At 36.9% G+C, this 27936-nt stretch overlaps 1 protein-coding gene across 1 annotated transcript; it reads left to right on the top strand.

The window, feature by feature from the left end:
• The first annotated feature begins 128 nt into the window (after positions 1 to 128).
• On the top strand, positions 129 to 25896 carry LOC132130017 (lissencephaly-1 homolog B-like). The gene is made up of 11 exons (XM_059541582.1): positions 129 to 347; positions 8740 to 8990; positions 13434 to 13518; positions 13617 to 13691; positions 13828 to 14034; positions 15681 to 15849; positions 16322 to 16424; positions 16637 to 16865; positions 24032 to 24133; positions 25331 to 25487; positions 25593 to 25896. Exons 2-11 carry the CDS (start codon positions 8959 to 8961, stop codon positions 25664 to 25666), a joined length of 1233 nt encoding a protein of 410 aa, XP_059397565.1. The 5' UTR covers positions 129 to 347; positions 8740 to 8958; the 3' UTR covers positions 25667 to 25896.
• Positions 25897 to 27936: the final 2040 nt, after the last annotated feature.

Below are 27936 nucleotides of genomic sequence, written 5' to 3'. Positions count from 1 at the left end.
TTGTTAAAAACACGGGTATTCATAAATGCCAATATGAGTTGAAACGTACCACCGTCAAAAAAAAAAGCTCATAAAATGCTGCTCGTCCTCAGTGTCAGGTGAAGGTTATGATGTCAGTGACCGACCGCTGTGATCCTCAAGGCGGGCGCGCACCCGGCTGCACCGTGCGCGTGCCCGTCATCAGTGGACGGTTATGCGGTGCAGAAATCAAGGAGGAGAAACCGCGCTGGCTGAGCCGGAAAATCGGAAGTGACTTTCAAAAGAGACCTATCTCATTCGTTTTTACTTTTTTTTTTTCCTAACCTGACTGTGTCATCAGGCAGATGAGAAACCCTTCATATCAGAAGGTAGGGATAATGTATATTTGCCACTAGCTACGCTATAGTGAAAGTGAGTCGAGGAAAGTGTGTATGTGGCTGCGATATTTGCGCCGTCTGCCTGACTGACTCAAAATGGCGGATAGGCCGTTAGAGCAAAATAAGGATGGGAATATCAGAGAGCGATACAAACTAACGCCGGCAATGGCATAAGTTGCACAACGTTACATCCTCATCTGATTAAATTAAACCTGGCTCTTGCCTGACCTGGAATTTGTGACAGCCGGCCTTAAGGGATTTGACCCATACTAATGTTAGCTAGTTCATGTTAGCGTCCTCTCCGCACTAAACTCATTGAATAAGTAATAACAGCTGGTGTCATTTGTATGTAAGTGTATCAAAAGCTCTGTCGCACAACCGTGGCTTTATAAAGCAGTTAAAGTTGTACTTCAGTGGCTGGTGTATTTGGGTGTGCCTGTGATGGTTGAAGGCCGGAGATTCATCATGTCGATGCCGGTGTATAACTGTATATTTCGCTACGGTTATGATAAAATGCAGTTTAGTCTGTCAACAAGGGCGTGTATGATATGTTGTGCTGTGTTAGCTAACGTTAATCAATATTCGAGCCGTTCATGATTATAATTAGCGAGCAAATTGTCAACGTTGACTGTCAGGCAGCCCTCATGTTTTGATTCTGTCTTCAACATGGAATGCTTTTTGAGTTATAACATAAGTGCCGGTAAACGATATTCTTGTTGTGAAGAAATTAATAAATATGTGCTAAGCTCAGTTCTAGTGAGAAAAATTTCACCAGCTCAAGAATCATGACATGTAGAGGCGTGAACTTTTGTCTTGTTCATTGGTAACATGATATATTTGGGCTCGCACGACGCCTCAGATTATTAGCTGTCATCACTCTCTCCTAACGCTACCACGTGGGCGTTGCCTTACTGTGGTTAATGATTATTATATATCGTGCCTAATTAATTGTAGGCTGCTTGGCCTGAACTTGTTTTACATCTGACGTCATTCAGTGTGACATTGCAATCTAATTCTAATGGTTTTTTTTTTTAATTACACAACTGGCTCACAATTCTTGAGAATTTCTTGGAAATAAAACTGGTTATCAATGAATTCTACATGTTATAGGCCTTTTTGCTTGAACACACCCTATATGTTTGTAATTATTGTAAACTAAGGCCTGTTCACCAATACAAATGCTTAACGAGAAATCTGGTGTGATTTTTGGATTTGATTTGTCTGCGTAGACCAATGCAAAAAAAAAAAAATGGCATGAATTAATTAAAATGATTGATGCACTGATGCATTGGCCAGTTGTTTAAAAACAGCAAATGATCTGGACCGATTATATTCTGTCAATCAAAACGGGGCAGAAAAACATGTCAGACTGCAACTTGTATGTGGAGAAAATGTCTATTGTGTTGATCTAGGGCTGTCAAAGTTCATACGAAAACGCATTGATGCAATTCCCAAATATAATTCTATTTGACCCTATGAATCACCCCCAGGTCAAGCCATGGTTGTCAGGTTCACGGTTTTTTATTTTCACCAAACTTTATTTGTAGCATGTGGCCCGTCCATTATTCACAAAGAGCTTTGTGCACTGTCCCTTCTAATAAAAATGTAGTGTCAGCTCTCAAATTCTAACAATAATATGCTCAGATTGCTGTATTCATGTTTCTCACTAGTACTAATAAGAACATTACTAAATTATTTTCAAATGTTAATGTGAAACACAGACTGATTTCAAGATTGTATATTAAAATTTACCTGGTAGTTATCAACACCATAGCTACATAAAAAGCATTGTTTATCTTTCTTGCAGCATTACAATATTCTTCTAGTAACTCTAATATTTAGCATACTTTTATACAAGTATACAGCCAGTCCTCACTGTTTTTAGTGTGTAGTGGAAATTTATTTATTTATTGGGAGTAGGTGTTTCTGACAATGGGAGAGTCCTAGAAATGGTTTGAGACAAACCCAACTGCATCACATCATAATTAAACAATCAAAATTTAACCGTGGTAAATGGTAATCCATTATGTCTCTTCAGCGTGATCTAGGTATGGACAATATGGGTATTTTAGTAGAATATTTAAAAGCATTTACCTATATTAGTGCTTTATATAGCTGAGAGTATTGAAGTTCAAAAATACAAAAAAATAAATTACAGAATCTTAATTTTGTAGAATCAACTGTATTCACACTGCCCCACTAAATGCTTTTTGTTGTTCTGTCACAGACAGCCTCATTCAATGAAAAATGTCATAAATTGTCATATTTGACTGACTTCAGCAGCTCCCAGACTTAATCCATTCAGCCGTACCAGGTGCACAAACGTGTTGTTGTTTCAGCACTAGTGGTTTATGCTGTTGTAATGAAAGTATTAACTTTTGTTTTAAATAAAAATATCTGTGTTAAACTTATACTTGGTGTCCAACTCACACACTGGCAAGTAAAATCAGCAAATTTATTAGCCAGTGGCTAATATTAGACATAATTTTGTTGCCTAGATTGAAGATTTAGTCACATATGCGGCGGCTGACTGACACACCTGCATTACCATAGGCATTCATTCATCCAAATCAGAAATAATACTTTTGAAAAAGGACAGGCTGAATGTTAATCCCACAGTATCAGAAAAAAAGACGGGTGACAAAATTGCCTCTGCTCACTATCTATCAATTATGATAGGACTGGGCGGTATGACGGTATATTCCGTGACGATGGAATAAAATGTCTCCCGTTACAGATTTTTCTATTCCGTGTATACCGTGAAGTTTAAATTAGTGGGCGTGGTTAACCTCACGTGTAGTGCGCCGGGACGTGAGAATGATTGAGGAGCTGCACACAAGCGTATATAAGAAGAAAAACATGGAGAAAGATAAACATGCTGATAAAGAAATCCCACAAACCAATCCCGAGCAGCAGGAGGAGGAACTTGTTGTGAAACGAGGCGTGACATAAGTGGTATGGACAAAGGGCAGAAAAATGTGATTTGCAAACTATCACACGAATGTAACCGTTAGCCACGGTAGCACGAGTAACTTGTTTTATCATCTAAAGGTGAAGCATGTCAAAGAATACAATGAAAGCCAACAGATGTGCTCCACATCAGGTGTTCCGTCAACCTCTGGTGCTAAAAGCAAAAAACAATCTCAAACTAGTTTGGCCGAATCATTTACCAGAGGCACTCCATATGACAAAACCTCACGCAGATGGAAAGAAATAACGCAAGCCATTACAATGCATATCTGTAAAGACATGTCACCAGTTTACACAGTGGAAAAGAAGGGTTTTCGTGATCTGATCAAAACGCTTGATCCGAGATATGTAATGCCGAGCCGCAAGCACTTTAGTGAAGTAGAGTTGCCGCGGTTGTATGGAGAATGCTGACGGAAAATTGAAGCGGAGCTTCGCGATGCTTTAGACTTCTCAACAACAACTGATTTGTGGACAAGCCGAACTGCACAGCCATATATGAGCTTAACAGAGAGCGAGTTGACCAGCTTGTTTTTCTTGCACAATTTGTTTGACAGAATTTATTTATTATTTAATTTATTGAAGTGTTTATATTTATTTGATATTTAAAAAAAAAAAAGTTTCAAAAAGAGTTTAAATTTCTTTTGCTCAGGAAGTGTTTACAGTTTTTTTTTTTTTTTTTTTTTTTTTTTTTTTTTTTAGAACAAGCGTTTAGATTCTGACATTTTCCCCAAATGTTTACATTTTTATACTTTCTACAAAATTAGTTTTATGTTACTGAAGTTTTATTTATTTCAATGCTCCGAGAAAGTATTAATAATCTGTTCTGATATTAATAAAAACTCTGTTCTCTTTAAACTACACACATGTGGCCTATTTATTGTTATGGTGAGGTTGATTTAAAAGTTCACTCATTCACTACTAAAGCTCTAAATAAAAGAAAAATTAATAAAATAAGATGAGAGCCTATTCTTTATTTTAAAGTGGTATTTAATTTATTAAGCAAGTCCCTTTTGTTGATTTACCTGAAAAATTATTATTCCGTGATATATACCACTACCGTTGAATAAAATAACTTATTCGGTGAAATAAAGTTTTGGTCATTCTGCCCACCCCTAATTTATGATTTATCTCTACCAAGGTTGCAGTGTAGAGGGATTCTCAAGGTGTATTATCTCCTCATTTGATGCATCACATTTTTTGTGCCTAGGCATGGTTTTGAATAAATCATTATATCATAGAGCTAAAAACATATAACAGTCTCAGAGTTGGTCTAGACACTTTACCTCCAGATCTGGCTTTCTGTTGAGTGGTGGTTATTGGAACCCTATTTGAAGCCATATGTTTATTTGTTTTTTAATCCCAAATTTGGCAAACATCCTGTCTTATACATTTGTTAGGTTGAAATTTGGATTGCAGTAAAAGATTGTGTATTAGGGGTTTCCATAGGATAGATTGGTATTTTAGAAAAATGAGCTGCTTTTGAGTTTGGTTTTGTAGAAGGATTGTAAGTACAGCTTGTATTTCCTTTTGATTAAAAGAAGCATACTGACCTTTGCTCTGTGTGTAATGCAGGGAAGTTAATCTGACTTATTTCCCCTGCTTGGGACATAAATCATAACTTTTTTTGCACTGTGTATCACATTAAAATCAAAACATTGATATGGCTTAGTGTGGCTTAATGTGTTTGTGTGAATGTGTGGTATCCTTCAAAGTGAATGAACGGAGCTCTGTTTTGAGCTACACATACTCCAAACACACATGGTATAGTTCCTGTTGCGGTTAATTGATAATGCTTATATCACGGTATATGGTATTATCACGGTATTGAAATTTTGTTTTAAAGTGGTCATAATACAGTATAACAGGTTAAATATTTTTTTCTCATAACAAAAATAACTAAACCATTAAAACAATAAAGCAATACAGAAAAATATATAAAAGTTAAATGTTTTACACATTAAAGTGCAAAAGAACTATAAAAACCAATAGGTATCACTTTACAATAAGACCTCATTAGTTAGCCTTAGTTTAATGCATTAACATTCAAGGCAAGGCAAGTTTATTTATATAGCATATTTCGTACACAATGGTAATTCAAAGTGCTTTACATAAAAGAAAGTAAAAAAAAAAGTCATGAAGAAAAATAATCACAAAAATAAAACAAGCAATTTAAGAACTTGAAAATTACAATGATTTAAAAATTGACTTAAAATGAATTTAAGACAGTTTAAAAATAGAAAATGATTTTACATAAAATACAGTGCAATACATAAAATACAGTTTAATCAGTTCAGACATCGCATAGTGCTCATTCAATAAATGCACAGCTAAACAATGAGCAATAGCTACATTTGATATAGATGTTATTAATCTTTGTTAAAAAATACAAGTCTTAGTTCATGTTAGCTCATTAAATAACACGGACAATATTGGAATACCTAAGATTAATGAATGTTCAGAATAATTTTTTCAATGGCGGTTTATGTTAACTAATGAAGCCATAATGTAAAGAGTGAATGAACAATAAAAGATCAAAAAACTTTCAAACAATATCTAGGGCATTTGTAGAGAAAACACCATAGGGAAAACACAAATCTGAATGGTTATGTAAGATTATTTAAATATGGTTTAGAAAGTAACAGCTGCTTTATGTACTGTTTACAGGGTAAGGGCTGCATTTAGCGCCATCTGCTGTCAGAGAGTGAATGTGCTTTCATTCAGCGTCTCTCACGTGTTCCTCCATGTGCTTCTCATGCATGCTTGTTCACATTAGAGCGCATGCGCTCTTTCAAGCAGCATACAGAGATGTTGTGCATTTTAAGCAGCTGATGGGAATACTATTCTTAAAATGCATTCCAAATTTTGAATAATTTGTAATGTATTCACGGTATTTAGAAAGTGCCCACGATAACAATATCGTGCATATTAATCACCGCAATATATCGCATTACCGAATACCGGCACAAGTCTAGCATGTTGTAATTTCTCTCCCCAGAGTCCTCATAGTAGTTTGATGTTTTTGAATGTCCACATGAACTATTAGTTCAGTATGTCTACGGTTCAGTTGCAATGAGTACGCTCAAAGTGCTCAAAGCTTTATTTTCACACTCATGTTATTTTAAACATGATTTTTATATTTAATTATGTTAGGCAGGACTGCATTTCAAACTATTGTGAGTTACACAAATGTGACGGTTCACCAATTGTTTTTAATTCTGAATATTTAATCACTTATGTAGTTCCAGATTCATGAGACTAAAATCTTTAAAACACAAATGAAGATATTTTTAGGCCTAAAAAAAAAATTGTTTGGTTCCGGTTTCCGACCGACCCTGTCAATTTATGTGCGACCCAAATTTATTTTATGAGACTGGGGAAGAACGGTCTTTCACACATCGTTAATTAAATTACAGTTTCCTTTAAATGCTGTTTTACACTTAAGTAATCCGTTAAAAACCATTAAGTATTGCATCAAAACCCTTTAACTGTCAATTCCTAAAGTGAGCTATAACTTAAGGTTTGGAAATCGTAACATTAAGAGAAACACCGGGGGGGAGTCAACAATATATCGCGGAACAGAGAGGGCACTGACAACATGCTGACAGACAGGACATTAACATTACCAGCTTACTTTTAATATGAAACAAAGTCTCATTTGGTTATTTCACCTTTCAAATGTGGTCATTTTTTTAAAGAAATGTAAACAATAAATACCGTTTTGTGGCTCTTGAATGTGTCGAACAGATCGCTGTAAGTTAGATCATCAGTTAAAACTAACTGATTGTCTCTTGCTTCTAGTTAATTTATAGCATCAAAATCAAATAAACCACATAAATGAACATAACAAAGAATGTTGTTTGACTACAAAAAGATGTCTGTACACGCCGTTTTTCAAGTTCAAATCCTCCATGTTAATCTACTATGAGATCGCCTGTCAAACTCCCGCGAAGGCTTTTTGTGTGTGTGTGTGCGTTTTGCGTGTCTATGGCAACAACAGACTTTAAACGGGAATACAGAATCACTGTCGTAAAAGTACCGGTACACACATTTAAAATGTGTGTGTGTGTGTGTGTGTGTGTGTGTGTGTGTGTGTGTGTGTGTGTAAAACTGCCACTGGAGAAAAAAATTAATAAATTAAAAAAAAAAAAAATCCCTACCGACCAATGACCTCAACTGACAACCAACCGGAACCAAACTTTTTTTTTTTTTTAGGCCTTATTAATATAGACACACTTGAAAGAAATTGAGACTTGAGTTTTATTGATATGTCTATATTAATAATATAATCAAATTTGATATGAATATCCCACATTTCTGCCACAATATCATGGTGTAGTTAGACTTCAGATTTCATGTAGGCTTTTATGCAACTAAGCATTGATCAATGCACACACATAGAAGACATCAAATTTGGTAAATGGAAGCCAAGTTTTCAGTTTTCAGCCAAAATAGAATTGAGGATGAATGTAAAGCAATTACTAAAGAATATTGAATATTCAGTGCAATACGATTAATGATGATGATAATAACAGCCAAAGTAAATGAAAGTTCATGTACATTATGATTTATAAAGAATATTCAGCTTGGGGTCAAATGAACGATGTTTGGTTTAAAGAGAACTACTGTGAATATCCTCAAAAGATATGTATTGGCAATATAGCATTGGCATAAAAAAAAAATCCCCATCCTGGTCTTAAACAGTTTTGATAATAAAAGCAAAATGTCTTATGGCTTCCGAGTCTTGTAGCATTGAAGGGCTGTTGAAGTTAAAATTGTATTGTATTTTTGGATTCAACTGCATCAAACATATTTGATATCTTTTTCACACAAGTCCAAAACATAGCCACACGTCTGGATATTTTATCTGCTCTCTGAAGGCCAGATTAGACATTTTTCACCTGCGTCAAGCTATTTTAGTTTGCACTGCACAGATTAGAGTGGATATTTACAGGCTGTCAAAACCGACTGAAAGGATTACAAAGTCTTGTCTCAGTCCCCAACACACCACTACTCGTCTGGACAACTGTTTAATTGGACCACCATCCCCTCAGGATTAGCAGAGGAGATTTACGCCACGCCACCTCCAGCACTTCCAGTCTGGTTGTCATCGAGGGGCTGTGTGTTATTGTAGATGTTTGGGTTGGCCATGATGGTTTCTTGTGAGAACACATGCCCAGAATTCCAGTTTGATTTAATATAAGGTGGAAAGTGAGTAATAATGGTAATAGATAAATAATGTCTTTATCTTTTATTGTGTTTGTAAAGCTTTTTTTGTCTGGCTAAAAGGCTGAGTGCATTTTAGACTTAAGTCAGGTCAAGGTCAGAATTATTGCCGCTTCACATTTATCTTGTATGAACTGCTTTTGTTTCTTTTTCTAATTAATCTCTTTTTTTCTCCTCTCATTTATCCTAGATGGCAAGTGGATCAAATTGGTGTTAGTTCCAGTGGGTCATCAATTTTGTCTTGTGTGTCGCTGTGGACGAAGTTCCAAGCTGCAAAAGTGACGTCAGTTTGAACAAAAGTGTGAGATCGCGTGTCTCATTCAACAATTTGTCCTGCTGAGGAGCTGCTCAGGACTGTTTGACAGCTCCATACTTGGGGCAGAGACAGCGCCCCCACTCTCCTGCCAAAATGGTGCTGTCACAGAGACAACGAGATGAACTGTGAGTCTGAATTCTCATGAACTCAAAATATACAGATCTGTATCAGTCACATTAATAGTCTACCATATTTGAAATTCTATCACTTATAATACTGTCCAGAAAACAAGTCACACAGGGTCAAAATTGCACTGTTTAGAGAAAAGCAACACCGATAAATTGGATCTGTGTATAAAACACTTTTTTAAATTACATACATTTTAGTTTCCCTCAATCCTTTAAACTTGCCTGTAATTAGAACGGAACAGGAATGAAAAATGTAACTTTACAACAAGCATAAATCATAGTGGTATTCATCATTTTCATCATTTAACATTTACTATAAACACCAAGTTTAAACAAAAATTGTTTAAAGAGAAACTGATATTTCCAGAGTGTGGGAAATAACTCTATACAAATAAATGTGAGCTCATCTACCTCTCTCATTCGGCATGAGTCCTAATGAGTTCACTTTGAGCATGTTTTGCACACTTGGCATTAATTGCATTATATAAGCAACTGTGGAATACAAGTTGCAGAATGTTTCAGATGATTAAAAAAAAAAAAGTGACTTGTATTCCTGAAAAAATGGTAATCCATATGCGATCAAATAAATTGATTACACCCTGAAACCTTGACAGCAATTGCAGTTCAGTGCACTAATAAAGAGCATAACTGCCTGTGCCACAGGGAGCATCCTGCGACAGCTAGTTAGCTTTAATATTTCATAAAGCCTCACAATTGAGGAGTGGAGGAGGGGTTCATAATTGCGTGACCATCCTTGTGTATTCTTCATGCTTCGCATAACACAAGGGCTCTCTTAGTAATCTTGGGTGCACCTGAAATCTGTGAATTTCTCCTTTCACTTATTTAAAGAGGGACAATGATGAAGAAGAAACTGTCAAGAGAAGTTATGATATAGGTGAACGAGCAGTCTAATGTTTGATGAGCACTTGACGAGCCTTGTTTTTTGACGTCAGCTAACTTCCGCTTTCCCGGAAAGCTGTGTATATGTACTTCTCTTATACCTTTACACTGGAGCTTTCTCTGGAAAATATGAAAGGGGTTAGTCAAGAGGTAAGACTAATAATGTTAATGCTTTAACTATGTGTATACTGTGTTTTTACTTTGTGAATTATTGATTATTATGATCGATTATAGGCTGTATGCAATGTTATCTTTGAAAAAACCGCTATGACCTGCGTTTTATATTTACACACTTTCTGGCATCTGTTTTTAACTTAAAGCTTTTTATATAAACTTATTATATTTAATATTTACTTCTGAATTATTGATGGTCATTTTTCAAATTGTCATATCGTCAGCCTGTGAGTTCGACGATACACTGTATTATCGTGCATGGGTGGAGCAAGAGAGAGACTCTTTGTTCTTGTCATAGCATAACTATCTGGTGTTTTAAACTGCACAGGTGTCTGGGATAGAGCCTGTGGAATCACCAATAATCAAAAAAATATACTTTCAGACATACTGATAAACTAACGTTAAATATAAAAATACTGTATTTAAAACAGCTAGTTCATATATAGTCGGACGCAACCGTCATATCGTGCATCCTGTGACAAATCTGCCACATCTGCGCACAGACGTTATCAGTCTAAATGTTCTGCAAAATCAGTCAACGGTAAAAATCAATAGTAGATTTCATTTAAAGTTTAACACTAAAGTATTCAAAACAGGTAAGTTCATATATTTGGAGCAAAGTTCATACAGCTCTCCGGACCTTGCGCCCCATGACGAGCCTGACGCACCGCCACAGAAACAAGAAATGCATTCTAACATAACTGTGGCATTAAACTCTGATAGTAAAGGGCTCATTTAAAATATTGCACATATGTAGGCTGTTCAGATTACTTGTTAAAGTGATTTACTATGCTGGGGGAAGTAAGAATATCCTGCTTTGCGTCAGAAAGGAAGTTGCGTGATGTCATGTGAAAAGGGCCTATTGCTGGAAGCTTGTACTGCTGCTGAAACCTTTAAGCCAAAGCAGAATTACAAACATTAATAGACTTAACCAGTTAAGGTCAATGATTGTGATTCAGCAGCTCACTTAATAATCACTATGCTGTAGTTAAATCATGCTTTACATTTTTCTTTAAAGTGTATAATTTCTGCTCTAAACCAAATGACCTTGAGAAAAGTGCAAAAAAAAGTGCAAGTCAAGCGCAGCGTCCTGACCATTTAGAGATCGCACAGGCTGTCACAGTATCTGTGAACAGTACAGGATGAACAACAAATGTTGCTCATGTTTCTGATATGAACTCCAAGGCTCGCAAAATCGCTAGCACTACATCCCGTGGCTATTGTGTTTTCAAGTCAGGCTACCAAATTTATCACCGCCCTGCCCGACGACGACGGGCTATCTTGAATACTGACTAACCTGATTCGCATTGTTCACTCGCTTGTAGGGGTGAAACGAATCGTAGTTGATCGTTTACACTTGTTTTTAAGTCTTGCTGATTTAAACATTCAAGCATTTTAAAACATTGTGTGCATTCAGCACATTCGAAGGTGCATTTAAAAGCATTAAATGAATTTTATGGATGATGGATATATTTCCCTGTCTGCTGCCTGTCACAAAATGACTGCAAAATGTTGTAATGCCATCAGACAGTAAGTGTTACAGTGTTTACACTCCTCAGAAAGCCAGCCTATGAATGGCTGGCTTAGTTGTCTGTGTAGCTAAAATTGGAATTGGAGAAAGTATTTTAACTGGAAAAAATATCACCATTAAGAAACTGAATTTGGATGTCTTTATAAAAAATTTTAAAAAAAATTTAATTAGGTGGCTGTTCTTTGAATCCAGTTTTTTCCTTATAGATACTGGGCCGCTTATGTTCCACTCAATTTCCTTCAGAAAAGTCACTGTTAGTTGGACTAGTCTCGAAAGTGCTGCCATCACTGTCTAAATTTAGCCCATTGGCCAGCTCATGAATTATTCACCATTATCTGAATATGCGAAAAGTCTCAATTACATAATGAAGCACAGGAAGAGAAAAGAAGAGGCTGTGTTTCGAGAGTTTGAGTGAGAGTGCAAAGTCCTCCATTTTGGCATTTCCTGCGGTGTCATTTGAGACTTTTTCCATCCTTAGTGGTGAGTGTCCATGACAACCAGGGCACTCTGTTTTGGTTACTTCCCTGGTCCATTTTACCCCTTCAGTCTCCACCTTCATTAAGAGATGGAACTTTCTTACCGAGTTGTACTGCTGGAAGTGCACTTTTTATTACCATGTAGAACCCAAGTATTGCATCACCAAAACATCCCTCAAAAACAAAAGAATGGCCTTGTTTACACTGCAGCTAAATACATTTGTCACTTCTCTTTTAATCAAGTTCTGTACACACAGTCAGCAGACAAGTTCTCTAAATGTTTCTACTATTGTTTCAGAACTCACTCCTGGATTCCATTATGTTAATGTAATGTAATGTTGAATTCCATTTCCATTCCCAAAACTTCTGTAAGAGTCTTGATGTCCCTAACAAAATTAACATGGATCTGTAGTTATGTGACCTGCTACGTATTGACTTAATCTCTGTCACTGCTAATGTGTTAATTGTGATCTCATGATTTAACGTATATGCATTAAATCTAAATAGATTTGGGTGATGGTCACACACACTGGTTATGTTCCCATAGAGGAAGTTTCTATTAAGGCTTATTCCATGGTCTGTCTGAATACTCTATTGTGATTGGCTGTCGGGTATGCATTGAAATGGTTTAATGCACAGGTAGTTCCAAGTCAGTTTAGTGACCATTCTGTATAAATGTGCTGCTTTGATGCACACAAACACACACACATGACTCCTCTCCATAGTCTTTGCTTTCACACAAACACAGAGAGAGAAAGAGAGAGAGAGAGTTCGGAGGTCGCAGATCGCCATGCCTACCCACAGAAACATTCAGGAACACAGAGACTTGTTGTCAACACTCCCCCGCAACTTAATAAATTGGCCTAGATTATGGATCGCTACATTATATTTCTCAGTAACGGTGTGGAAAAAATCGCTGTATTTGAAGTAAATAAACTTACGACTTCATTGTTTGTAGAGAGAGACACACAGATGTAGGTAACTCGCACACACAACTGTCATCTCTCTCTCTCCTTCTCCCTTTCCATCTCGCTCTCTCTCGATGCTATAATTTATTCAAATAAATGTGATCCTATCTCATTTCTTCTCTGTAAGCAGGAAGCAGGCAGTATGCTAGAGCCTAATGAGCCATAACTGAGGAAAATAACCGTAATTTTTACCCTTCTGGTCAAATATTGCACTGCAAGCATCAACCGCTTTAACTTGTCAATGCTGGCAAATGACCATGGTATAAGTGGTATAATGCACGGCTAGCTGTGCATTAAAATCTTTTAATGCACAGGTAGCAGTGTATTATCCCTTACTTAACTGCATGATGCACATCTCTTTGTCTAATGAAATCTCCTCTTTTTCTTTCAGAAATCGAGCAATAGCAGATTATTTGCGCTCTAATGGTTATGAAGAAGCATATTCTGTCTTTAAGAAGGAGACAGAGATGGATATGGTAATAGCATATTTTCACACTATGCTTCAAAATAAAAAAAAAAAGACATTCCCATTTGGTGTATTAGTAGGTCTCATTCTTACTTGTATTTTCTTCAGAATGAAGAGTTGGATAAGAAGTATGCAGGTCTTTTGGAAAAAAAATGGACTTCAGTCATCAGATTACAAAAAAAGGTCAGTAAATCATTTTTCAGTATATTTTTATTTAAAAAAAAAAAAACATTATAAAATTGGTCAATATATCTGAAATAATTGCATAGATGTGAAATTTCCAAGATAGATAACCCCAGTTTTTCCTGTATTTTGTTAGGTAATGGAGTTGGAGTCCAAATTAAATGAAGCTACGGCAGAGATCACTTTAGGAGGCCCCATGGGACAGAAACGAGACCCCAAAGAGTGGATCCCACGCCCGCCTGAGAAGTACGCCCTCAGCGGCCACAGAAGCCCTGTCACACGTGTCATCTTCCACCCTGTGTTCAGCCTCATGGTCTCTGCCTCAGAGGATGCCACTATAAAGGTATTTATTTATTTTTATTCTGCATTTTACACGTCATATGTTTTGACTTAGGCTGTACAAGAATGTATTAATATGCTTCATGGATGTTATCTTGTGCCGTGTTAAAATTTTCAGTCACTGACTATCTCCATGGAGAAATCGTGATGCTCTGGTTTCTCAGGGCAACGGTGCAGTGAGCAGTTCTCTGGACTCCAGGCAGTTGCAGTTATAAGCATTCTCAGCCTGCATTTATATCAGATCTTTCTTTTGTGTTTCTTTTTACCTTTCACAAGAAAGACATGGATAGATCACAAATAAATATCACAGCTAGACTGCTCGAGACATTTTGTAACACCTTTTTTATATAGATCTTATAACGCTCTCCTATATTCTTTGTCTAACCTGTTGCCAATATGCAGTTGTGGCAGAAGTGGTATAATCTTTTTGTGCCAGATTTTAAACCTGCTGTTGATCTTTGTTACTGTACGTTTATTGGTCTAGATTAGAGGTCTAGTATAAAATAGAACAAAATAGTATAAAATGTTAAAATTTGCCTCATGTAAATGATGCTGTGCAGCTTTAGCAGTCTTTGGTGTTTTTGGGAAATCCAGCACGGAGTGTATGAGTGGTGCATTCATGAATGATACAAAAACAGTCCTGTTTGTGTGTGTGTTTGTGTGTGTCACTTGAGTTTCAGGTTGGTTAGGGTAAATTAAACATATTTAAAGATCTTCCCAATATGGATCACTATTAATGAGCACACATTCTCTCTCTTTTTTCTCTAGTGCCACAGCATATGTCTGATCAGGGCGATAACTGCCGTAGTCATTGATGGGGGATAATCCCCCCACTAATTAGAAATTGCTAAACCATTTTCTCAAATATTGCCTATTCGAGAGAGAGAGAGAGAAAGAGAAATGGAAGTTGCGTGTATTCGTGTCTGTGCGTTTATCTTTTTAGAGTGAGTTTACTTAAAAACAGTGATTGTATCCTCTCGTCTCTGGAAAATACAAAGCCGCGATTCAGTATCTAAATTGTATTTAATAAAAGTTGTGGGGCAGCGTTGACAAGTTTATTTTCTCCTGGATGTGTGAGCTGCGCGATTTCCGATATGTGTAATAGTAAGCAGCTCATTAATACAGAACGAAGGCTCTAATGCACACCAGTATATGTGTGTATTGTAAGAGCTAGATGATGAATGATGACGTGTGACGTCATGGTAGTGGTGTCCCAATCCTTAGGGGAATATTTTCTCCCCTACCCCTTGACACTCTGTTTCAAGGGACAAGGGGAAGGGGTAGGCGGAGGGGTAGTGGTAGGGGAATGGGAAGGGGTATAAAATAGAATTGGGATTGGGCCATATTATTCTAGTATATAGTATATAATTTATTATATATTCTTATTTGATTAGCCTACATATAGTGTATAAAATGTATTATTATTATTATTATTGTTGTTGTTGGCTCTGGGTTGTGTCCAGAATTTCATTGGTGTAGTTTCTGAATTGTTTTTTTTTTTTTTTTTTTTATACTTTTGATTCTGAAAAATTAATTGTGTGCTGTTTGGAAAGTACCAGCTACACAATCTGAAAGTGTGCAGCTTTTTTGTATTATTTTGAATCACTTTGAAGCACGTGTGTAAGTATGTTGCGTTATGTTGTTCTGCAGGTTTGGGACTATGAGGCTGGGGATTTCGAGCGCACCCTGAAAGGTCACACTGACTCAGTGCAGGACATCTCCTTTGATCAGGCTGGAAAGCTGCTGGCTTCTTGTTCTGCAGATATGACCATCAAACTCTGGGACTTCCAGGGCTTTGAGTGCATCAGGACCATGCACGGTACATATTTCCTGCATTTGCTACCACAATATTACCATTATTCTACTGCTAGAAGAACTTCCTTAAATGGCCTTTGACCCAAAATGTACTACAGCCACTTCCAATATAGGCTTAAAGCTTTCTGGGATCCTTATTAGTGAGCTGGAAAATCCTCTCTCTGGACGCTGAGACTCAGACAGGACCTCTTGGTCGGGGGGGTTAAAGGTTTGTTTGGGGGCAGGATTAACCAGGCTGACAGCTTTAATCTTTCTTTCAAGTACAAAAGGTGCCTCTTTTAATCATATGCCATAAGTCCTGTCGTTTACATCGGTCAGTAAAATGACCTTAGGTATTTCAAATGAAGATTCAGGTTAATTAAAAAAAAAATTGACATTGGATGGTTATGCCACAAGAGGTCAAAAGTAGCGTTGCTTGAGACTAACAGTAACTAAGCATTTCCTCCAAATCTCATTCGTCTTCCTCCCTTCCTCAGGACATGATCATAATGTGTCGTCAGTTGCCATCATGCCCAACGGTGATCACATAGTGTCTGCTTCCAGGGATAAGACCATTAAAATGTGGGAGGTGGCCACAGGGTGAGTAATACTTAAGTGCGTTATGTGGGCTAATTGTGATCTGAATATTGTACTCTTCAAGGATTTCAATGAGTCACGTGTTGCTGTGAATGTCTTGTCGTTTTTTCTATGTTATTGCTTTAAAACAAGTAATTACATAATTTGTAATTTTTTTTGCAAAGCAATACAAAACATTCTGTGTGTCAGTTTCTAATGATTCTCTCTTGCTTCAGTTACTGTGTGAAGACGTTCACGGGTCACAGGGAGTGGGTGCGTATGGTCCGGCCAAATCAAGATGGTACACTGTTGGCCAGCTGCTCTAATGATCAGACGGTGCGTGTGTGGGTGGTGGCCAACAAGGAGTGCAAGGCAGAGCTGCGGGAGCACGAGCACGTGGTGGAGTGTATTTCCTGGGCCCCTGAGAGCGCACACCCCACCATATCTGAGGCTACAGGTTCTGAGGTACATTGTGTTAAACTTCCTAAGCCTGCCCAAGACTACATATTTTTCTAGTCAACTAACTGATCACACAGTTATTTTATATCTGTGAGGCAAGTTGCCTATATCAGGGTTTCCGCGGGTCCTCAAGTCTTAAATTTCTTTTAAATTTTAGAAGTCTTAAATGGAGCAAGAAATCTTAATTGTGATTTCATGTAGGGCTGGTCCGAATATCAGTTTTTGAGCTTCGTAAGGAGGGGGCTGAACACATTCTTCTCTCTTTTAAAGGCAGGAATCTCTCTGTGTGTATTTGTGTGTCTGTCTGTTTGCATTTTTATGTCGAGAATAGGGTTGTGATGGTGAGGAAATTTTCCCACCGGTTAAATCAGCGTGTGACAACACTGATAATACTGGGCGTTTCCTCGCTTTCCTTTGCCTTTAAATAGCTTGCAAAAGCTGCATTTGTGCAGTTTACTTTCACTTTCAAATAGTGGCATTTCAGCGTAAAGCAATTGTTCGTTTTAGTTCATTTAAATATTCCCTCTTTTCCTCCCTTTCCTTCACTTTTAAATAACTTAAAAGCACCATGCGCATTTTACTTTCGAATTAGCAGCAATTCAGTGGCAATTGCTTGAATGCAACAACAAAATATAATGTCAAACTCACTTAAGCCTATATATATATATAACATAGAACTTTCATTAACAAAACAAATAAAAATACACCATGCTATATAGGGCATAATATAAAATTGTTATACAAAACTGTAAATAAGTAAACATGTATAATATATAATCAAATAAATAAGAAACAGAACGTTTATTAGCAAAACGAATAAGAAAGTTTGTAGTAGGGGTGTAACGATTCACTCGTTTTCTCAATGCATCGATTGCAAACCCTGTCGATTCATATGCATCGATCTTGAAACATGATTTTTGAATCGTGAATCACCGATCTTGGACAGCAATCGATTCAAAATGCTAAGAATCGAATAAATCGCGATTTCTATAGCGATTCAATGCTTTCAAAATGTATACACATTAAATTACTACACGCACGAATTAATGGAGACCTTGAAGAGTGTTCGTGAACCGTGCCTCTTATCTGTCCTTCACGCGCTCCACTGTTTACCGACTGAGACTGTCACAGGATTGCGCTCGCGCTCCGTTCGTCTCTGACGCAGCTGACGTGTGATCTATAGGACTCGTGGCCAGTAATGCTAATGTGAAGTAGCTTTACTTTTCTGTAGTTTGTCAATGGCTCTTTGCATCTTACCGACGGAGTTACCGGAGCCGTCGACAGCTGTATTTATTGCATGGACAGAGCAGAAATGTAAGTGTCTAAATCATACGCACAGATCCATTGAATGATAAATGTTTTTAAACAATGCGGATGAACCGAATATACAAAGGAAACTTAAAATTAACCACAGCATTAACAACGACCTTGAAATAAGAGCGCGAGATTTATCTGATAATCAGATGCATGAAAGTAGCGTTTGTTTCATTAGCAAACAGACATCTGGCACGTTTTCTCTCAGAATCATTCGCTGATGGAGAGGAAAAGTTAAATAGAGATGAAGACGTTTTCACACTGAAAGAGAAGCGATCTCGCTCTCATAGACGTGCCAGGCTATATCTGAAGCTAAACTGAATAAAAGCAGAATGAACTGATGAAACCCACAAACAATTTATGAATGATGCAGTGCTAATTGACATTTATTACAGTACAGAAACTATAAAGTATATTTTCTACCTTATTCTGTGCAGAAAATTTAAATAATTGCTAATTAAATGTAGCCTAGTATATAAAACAATCATAAAATTGCCATTAGGAAAAAAATATCGATTACAAATGATTGATTATTGTCCAGCAGTAATAAATCCAGTAATAAATCCAGCATTTGATTTATTACAGCTAATTAAAAGTAATTAAAAAAGAAGATAATTCCTTGTAAAAAAAAAAAAATAATAATAATAATAATTATTATTATTATATAGGCTACATACATAAAATTATTGTATTTGACATTTCTGTCACTTCTGAAATTATGGCTACGCCCCTGGTGTGACAAAATGTTAGCTTATACATAATACTCTTTAAGCTCTTTTTTAAAAACTTGGCTTACATACATTTTTACGTATGCCATGTCGCATCATTAAACTAGCATTTAACAATGGACAAAAGTTTTCTTTTTTATAACCTATGGTTCTCTAACCATAAATGCTACTGTAATTTGCCCCCTGACTAAGCATTTAAAGAATTTAGTAGAAGCATTTAAATAATCCCGTGAATGCACTTAAAGAATGCAGAATCGAATCGTTATAATCGAATCGAATCGAATTTAATTGTGAATTGAATCGAATTGAATCGTTCTAAATTTGCAAAAATCGTTCTTGAATCGAATCGAAAACCTATGAATCGTAATCGAATCGAATCGCTGCCTTGCCAAAGATTCACAGCCCTAGTTTGTAGACATTGCATACACCTTGAAGTCAAATAAAATAAATAAATTACACAGTATAAATGAAAAAAAATTAGCAAACCGTGTGGAATCAATTCATATAGAAACAAATGTTTTTTAAAAAAAACTTCCAAAATCACCTTAGATAAATGGCAAAAGTCAACAGGCTTTTTTTAAATATCCAAAATACTGCCAAACAGGCGCTTTTGCATATCGCTTCGAAAGGAAATCATCCGCCATTGTCTTGTCTGTCTCACCTCACTCTTCTTGTCAGTCAGCTCCACTCACTCTCCTCACTGGATAAATGAAATCAGATCTGTGATGCGACTGTCGTTGGGCACGCTGCATTGAGCAGTCGTGTTCATTTTTTTTTATCTTAGTGTTTTTTCTTTTACTGAACTAAATTATTTTTATTACTTAAAATCGAAATGGTGGGGGTCGGTTGGCAGTTGACATAGCCGGTGTTGCGGCTCAACAACGGTATAACCGTCAACACCATCCATCGCGGCAAGCCCAGAGAAACGTTCATCCAATCGACTTCACGTGTGGTGGGTGTGTATCTGCAGACCCAAGGAAGTTTTGTTTTGGTGCAATATAGATACGCGACATGTTCAGAATTAATAAACTTTTAATAAACTACAGAACAGTTCGAGCCAGAAGCGGCTGTAGATATACTATAATTGTACAACTTGCAGAACTTCGACAAATTTTTTCTAACTTGATGTGCTGTTGTTGTGATAGGCCAGTTTCAAATCACATATTCGGCACACTGCTTTTGTCTTGCCCTCACTCAATTTAAAGTGGTCCCACACAGCTGAGGTCTTCTGCATTTTTGTCTTCCAGATGAACTGAATCATGACTTTTACTCATGGGCAATTCATATTAAAGCGCTAAAGGGTTCATACAGGTGCTTGATATCCTTGAAAATGCTTGCATTTTAATGCACTGTTTTCAAGGTTTGAAAAATGCTTGGATTTTGGATGAAGTGCTTGAAATACAGTTGCATTGGCGTTTATTGTGGCATACGTTTTAGATTTGCCCACAATGCATACAATTTCTTTATGCACTTTTTTCCCCAAGCATTAGCATTATAACAAATCACACATGGAGTGAGATTAGTTACCAGTGGCGAGAAATCTGCAGAGCGCTGCAGTTGTGTTCTGATCATGCATTCACTGAATCATTCCGTACTCTCCCAAATACTTTCATCATAAACAATAGTGCAGAAGAAAATCATTTTGACTAAGATTCAGTGAGCTTGTGCTAGACATCAGTTTCAGTGATGAATAATATTTGTTGCTAATTTTCTGTATGTATTAATTTCTAAATTGAATAACCATTTAGTTTTTTTATGTTACCAAAATTACCATTGTGAAGAATGTCATGAATATGACACAAAAATGTAATCAACATTTAATCGTCATTGTCACATCAAATTTAAGGACATAAAAAGATTTGAATGCCTTTATTATAGTTTCAAGATGTCTTAAAACTGTAGGACGGAAAGACAAGAATCATGATATGGCTGAATGTGAGGTTTAAAGAGCATGGTTTCAAATAAACAAAAATAACAATGTCAAAATGCAGCGCGGGTGTTTTGATATGAAAATATCTCTGAAGGAATGCACCTGCCATGAGTCATGGATAAGATAATTAGCTGTAAATTCATTTAAATTCATAATTAGCTGTGAATCATTCATTCAGTCAATTTGTTCAAACAGCGGATTCATTCAGGAACGAAGCAAGGAACTTTTCAAAAAGATTCTTTCAAAAATGTTTATATAGTTTGTATGTAGGCTATTGAATAAAGCATAGAAATCCCTTTCATTTCCAAAAAAAAATCTAACCAGTTGGACTCTAAATTTACTCTGGACTCTGTCCCCCGCACCCCACCCATTTCCAACCCTTGTTAGTGTAACAAAACACATGGTTAATTTGTGGTTACCATGGATTAACTAACTATAGCTTTTTTTATTTGTTTATTTTTTTTAATGGTTTAAATCCTGAGATGTGATGGCCATGATCGTTAAATGTTTTGTTTTTAAGACCTGTACCTGAACTGCAAATCATGCTTTTTACAATAATTTTACAGTATAATATTTCCATAGATACTGAGCTTCCCTGCTTATATTGTATTAATTTTATTTTATTTTGTTAAAATTAAAAAGTCTTCAATTTAAGCTTTATAATCCTGCAGAAACTCTCATACGTGAAGTTGTGACTTCATGAATGAATTTTGTGCGGCACAGAGACCGAGACAACAGATAGCCCATCCTGTTTGTTTTCTCTATTTTACAAAAGCACACCATCTTGTTGATATTATAGTGTGTGTATTATTATGGTGTGTACAAATAAAAGTAGAGCCTTGACCATGAGGAATGATGTATTACTTTTAAGTGTATGAGCAAAAACGGAGTATTTTTTTCCATTGTTATCAAGAAAAAATGCCAGTGATAGTGCTGACTCCTTCATGTCATGCAGTAGCACGCCAACCCCTTATTTACACTGCACACGTCTGTAGCGCATTACCCTCTGAAATGGCCACCGGAGCTGATCGCGGCAACTCTGGTCAGTGCTTGTGTTTATACCGGTCGTGCCAAACTGCGATACTCTTCAGAAGTGGCTCACCATGCTGCTTTGCTAAGTACAACCCGAATTCCGGAAAAGTTGGGACGTTTTTTAAATTTTAATAAAATGAAAACTAAAAGACTTTCAAATCACATGAGCCAATATTTTATTCACAATAGAACATAGATAACATAGCAAATGTTTAAACTGAGAAAGTTTACAATTTTATGCACAAAATGAGCTCATTTCAATTTTGATTTCTGCTACAGGTCTCAAAATAGTTGGGACGGGGGCATGTTTACCATGGTGTAGCATCTCCTTTTCTTTTCAAAACAGTTTGAAGACGTCTGGGCATTGAGGCTATGAGTTGCTGGAGTTTTGCTGTTGGAATTTGGTCCCATTCTTGCCTTATATAGATTTCCAGCTGCTGAAGAGTTCGTGGTCGTCTTTGACGTATTTTTCGTTTAATGATGCGCCAAATGTTCTCTATAGGTGAAAGATCTGGACTGCAGGCAGGCCAGGTTAGCACCCGGACTCTTCTACGACGAAGCCATGCTGTTGTTATAGCTGCAGTATGTGGTTTTGCATTGTCCTGCTGAAATAAACAAGGCCTTCCCTGAAATAGACGTTGTTTGGAGGGAAGCATATGTTGCTCTAAAACCTTTATATACCTTTCAGCATTCACAGAGCCTTCCAAAACATGCAAGCTGCCCATACCGTATGCACTTATGCACCCCCATACCATCAGAGATGCTGGCTTTTGAACTGAACGCTGATAACATGCTGGAAGGTCTCCCTCCTCTTTAGCCCGGAGGACACGGCGTCCGTGATTTCCAACAAGAATGTCAAATTTGGACTCGTCTGACCATAAAACACTATTCCACTTTGAAATAGTCCATTTTAAATGAGCCTTGGCCCACAGGACACGACGGCGCTTCTGGACCATGTTCACATACGGCTTCCTTTTTGCATGATAGAGCTTTAGTTGGCATCTGCTGAGGGCACGGCGGATTGTGTTTACCGACAGTGGTTTCTGAAAGTATTCCTGGGCCCATTTAGTAATGTCATTGACACAATCATGCCGATGAGTGATGCAGTGTCGTCTGAGAGCCCGAAGACCACGGGCATCCAATAAAGGTCTCCGGCCTTGTCCCTTACGCACAGAGATTTCTCCAGTTTCTCTGAATCTTTTGATGATGTTATGCACTGTAGATGATGAGATTTGCAAAGCCTTTGCAATTTGACGTTGAGAAACATTGTTTTTAAAGTTTTCCACAATTTTTTTACGCAGTCTTTCACAGATTGGAGAGCCTCTGCCCATCTTTACTTCTGAGAGACTCTGCTTCTCTAAGACAAAGCTTTTATAGCTAATCATGTTACAGACCTCATATCAATTAACTTAATTAATCACTAGATGTTCTCCCAGCTGAATCTTTTCAAAACTGCTTGCTTTTTTAGCCATTTGTTGCCCCCGTGCCAACTTTTTTGAGACCTGTAGCAGGCATTAAATTTTAAATGAGCTAATTAAGTGGATAAAAGTGTAAAATTTCTCAGTTTAAACATTTGCTACGTTATCTATGTTCTATTGTGAATAAAATATTGGCTCATGTGATTTGAAATTCCTTTAGTTTTCATTTTATTAAAATTTAAAAAACGTCCCAACTTTTCCGGAATTCGGGTTGTATAGGTAACTAGTCTATTTTTGACGGACATCATGTCCGCACAGTTAAAATACAAAATAAAAATTCTGTGCAGACTAAAACACCGCTTCCATTCTTTTATCCTTGTCGTTCATAACTAGACTTTTAAGTTGAATAACTTTGACTATACTGTAGGCTACAGCACAACAAAGCAGGATTTTCATTTATCTAGAGTAACTTTAGAGCAAACGGCCGTGTAAATTTGATACTACTTGCATTCTTCAGTTTGAAATAAGCCATATTTGAGGTCAATGAATGATAATTACCTCCAGGACCAGCCATTAACTTTTTTTTTTCATTGACAAGGACCGTTTTTTTTTCTGCGACTAACAAACTTAGTGGGGCAGCCCTAGAGATTTTCCTCTTTTTTTTTTTCCCCTTTTCTGCATCCATGATCCTCTAGAACGATATATATTGTCGTCTTATAATAATTTGTCCTGTTTATACTCTTCTTGCAGAACAAGAAAAGTGGAAAGCCTGGGCCATTCCTGTTATCTGGATCCAGAGACAAGACCATTAAAATGTGGGACATAAGTACTGGCATGTGCCTTATGACACTGGTGAGTTAAGCTATAGTTTAGTTTAGGCAGCTTGATTGTATTATATCTATAGTCATACTGCCTGTATTCAGAATAAAAAAAGTAATGGTTACTGCACTGAGCTATTTTTTTTTACTATATTAACAAGTGTGCAGTTGACAGAAAAATAATGCTTTGTTAAATCCTAATTATGACATATGACAAACTTACATAAGTTTACCACAAGACCTAATCATGATAAGAATTGAAATTAAGATACAAAGTCATAATTCTGAGATAAAATGTTAATATTGACAGAAGTTAATTAAAAATGTGAAAAGATCACACAGAAGCCACTTTCTGTTGGTCAACACGGTGACTTGAACCTGTTGCGAAATCTGCATGGGAAATTTGTGTGATTTCCTGATGAAGGATTCCTATTGAAATGTGACTGCACTTGTCATATTAATGAGATAATTTCAACTTGACAATCTTTTTGAGATACAAAGTCATACCTGACATGTTAGAATGTTTTGTTTCAAAATGCCTTTGTCATAATTATGACTTTTTATGTCATTATTTTGACTTTTTTTCTCAAAATTGTTAATCAGTTCAGCTTATTTTGTTATTACAAAATAATTTCATCTCATGACATAATGACTTGACTTAAAGCACAGCTTTGTTCTTATTTGTGGTGAAAATAGGCTACCATACATTTATTCAATGATCAATATTTTCAAACAGCAGTATGTTGTATTGTCACATTGTTGAATGCAGAGTTCATGATCTCTGGAAACAAAAATGTTATATTTTTAATCTTTTGTTTATATAAGGAATCAATAAAGGTCTAATTAAATGAGGAGACATTTAAAGTAGCTGATTCCTACTGCATTATTTCTCATGCTGTTAATGTAAAGTTGCATTGCATTGTGGGATGCATTACCCATTAGAATGTTTTTATATAATTTTATATTGGGAAAATGTATTCACGGTATATAGAAATTTTGCGTTGGAATACTCAGTCTTATTTTGAAGATGGCTACTGTGTGTATATCATACTTTATCACTGCTCTGTATTTGATTTGATTGATTGGTGAAATATAAGCAAACCACTTTTGCAAATACACATTGATGTGATTGTCCCCTTTTATTAAATCTACTGAATCACATTTGCAAATTCTGAGCTCGTATTCATCATTTCTCATCCTCCTTTCATCTTTTCCTTCTCTCGCCTCTCAGGTCGGTCATGATAACTGGGTGCGTGGATTGCTGTTCCATCCTGGCGGGAGATTTGTAGTGAGCTGCGCTGATGACAAGACCCTTCGTATCTGGGACTATAAGAACAAGCGCTGCATGAAGACCCTGAGTGCCCATGAACACTTTGTTACGTCTCTGGGTAAGCCAAGCAGATGTTGTTGCATGGAAATTCTTGAAACTAAATAGTGACATTTGTTCTCATTACACTGTCAAATCAATGAAATATTCATCCTTTCTTCCACAGATTTCCACAAGACTTCTCCTTATGTGGTGACAGGAAGTGTAGATCAAACGGTTAAAGTGTGGGAATGTCGCTGATCACCATAGGATCTGCCTCTTCCCACTTTGGCCACTCCCACACCTGCTCTTCAGGATGCACTCATTACTATGGTTACCACCTCATCCAGCTCTCTTCTAATAACTATTGTCCTTTTATGTAAATTACTCTGGATGTAGTTTGAGCTTATTAAATGTTACACAAGACACTCAAAAGGAAAAAAAGAAATAAGTAAAATGTAAAACAAGTATTCTTGCATGGTTAATCCAAACCTCGTATACTGTAAATTTTTGCTTCTCCTCATCTAAAGTATGGTAGGGATGCAATGCACAGGTGTTGCTCTCACCTCAAGCGTTTATGAACAGAAGGCAGAATGATGCTGTTTGGGGAATTCAGGATACAGGGCTCTCAAAACCGTTCTGTTGGACATTTACATTTTCTGTCTTGATGATTGTCACATTCTGCTTTAAAAAAGAGAAAGACTTTTAAACATTTAAACTGACTGAAGATGAACAGCTTGACTTGTCTGTTCTGGGGTTCTGTAATGTAATTTAACCATATAAATGCCTGGATGCTTAGTTCTCCGGCTCTCGTCACTTTAAGAGGCGGTAACCACTTCAGTTCACGTTATTAAACCATTCTCATCCACAGCTCATCCATAAAGTCCTTTTCCATTCTAAAAACCGGTTTGAGACCTTTTGAAGCAGTTTTGGCAAATCTACATGCGATCCCCAGAAAACACAATATGATAAAAGGATTGCTTTTATAAGGACACAGATCGGTAAAGTGCACTTGTCCCTGGAAACATAGGGTTTACATTTTGTTTCTCTCTCTTTTTCTTTTTTGTTTACAAAGGATATAATTCTGACACTTTGACATACTTTATTTACTGATAGAGAGCAAGTGAAGTGTAATTTTCCTCATTCTTAATTGCGCACATCCACCATTTTCAGGGCTGCGTTCAACTTTTGGGACAAGGCACTCCACACAAATGCAGCTACATCTCATCCAGTCTGATTTAGTACTTCTGCTACTCCCAGATTTCACTCTGACCGCCACATTCTGCCTCACTATTCTCAAAAATGACGTTCATTAACCACTTCTTGCGTAATACCCTGCGTCACTGTTATAGCGCTTTCATTGCTTTGTCATTCTGCTGCTTGCTTGCACCATCTGCTGCCTGTCTGCGTGTTTATGAAGACTTCAGAAGGCATTGCCCATACAGGCCTTTTGACGTACCATGTGGTACTGCTCTGTGACCTTGTGCAGATGAGCTATCTTGATTCAGGGAGGTTTTCGGCATTGCAGAGGACGCCACTGTCCTGGACCTTGTGGAGTCTGAGGATGACACCTCCACCGTAGATCGACGTGCAATATCTATAGCCTGCTCTGTGTGTTAACTATAAAGGTGTGCATGTGTTTTCTACGAACACATTTATAGGAAGATGGCCTGCTGATCAGAATAATGAGGCAGACAAACGGAGCGAGTTTGAAAATTTCTCCACTGGCTGCCGTACAAGGCAACAATTAGTAACTTAAAAGACTACATCAGTGGTGAGTAGTTTCCTGTGCTTGCTGGTCCGCAGCGTACTGTTTCCAACAGTCATGTATGCCCAACCACTATCATCCCAAAGCTTTGTATGTAGAATCTTTGGATGTGTGTGTCGACGTCACTTCCTGTCTGTGAGCACACAGCAGACTGATTCCAGCTAATCGCTTTCTCTGCCTTGTTAATGTACTGAGAATCCCTAATATCGAGGACTTCATTCTGCTTTTTGTGGTCTCACTGTTGACACATACTCGTGCACTCACATAAATAACTGTCCACCAGTATATCTTGATGTCATTGTTTGCAACATAATTAAAATAATAAAAAATATCTGTAAATATACATCAGCCCACCTGTTGTTTTTTCATCTACAAAATATTTTTCTTACTCTTTCTGTAGGAATAATACATTTCATCCAGAATAGGTGCTGTCAATATGATGGCCATGACCCTGAGGGTATTCAGTATTCTTCAACAACAGTTGTGAAAAGAGACTACAAATAATATAAATAAATGTAATATTCCAAAAATCTATTATTTTCATTATTTTGCAGTGTACGCAGGATAATATAGTACTCTATATACATGGTTTTTTAAAATGCACTTGGCTCTATTATTATAATATTATTATTTTAAAAGGATCATCTTGTAGGCTTATTCTGTACACTGATCTTGTGTCATGTCAGCCTTTGGTGTGATCTGCATCAGTGACTTTGTTCTGGCCTTGCACATCTAATGTTTCCATGCCTGAGAAACTTCAACA

This window comes from Carassius carassius, chromosome 47 (assembly GCF_963082965.1).
Source record: "Carassius carassius chromosome 47, fCarCar2.1, whole genome shotgun sequence".
Lineage (NCBI taxonomy): Eukaryota > Metazoa > Chordata > Actinopteri > Cypriniformes > Cyprinidae > Carassius > Carassius carassius.
This window is presented reverse-complemented; position numbering and strand designations above follow the sequence as displayed.

What these genes read in the sequence shown, in the direction of transcription:
- LOC132130017 (XM_059541582.1), top strand. Translation starts at nt 8,959, where the DNA reads ATGGTGCTGTCACAGAGACAACGAGATGAACT. An exon ending in TCATCAGATTACAAAAAAAG is followed by an intron (nt 13,692 to 13,827) that starts GTCAGTAAATCA and finishes GTATTTTGTTAG; the next exon opens with GTAATGGAGTTGGAGTCCAA. An exon ending in GCATGTGCCTTATGACACTG is followed by an intron (nt 24,134 to 25,330) that starts GTGAGTTAAGCT and finishes CTCGCCTCTCAG; the next exon opens with GTCGGTCATGATAACTGGGT.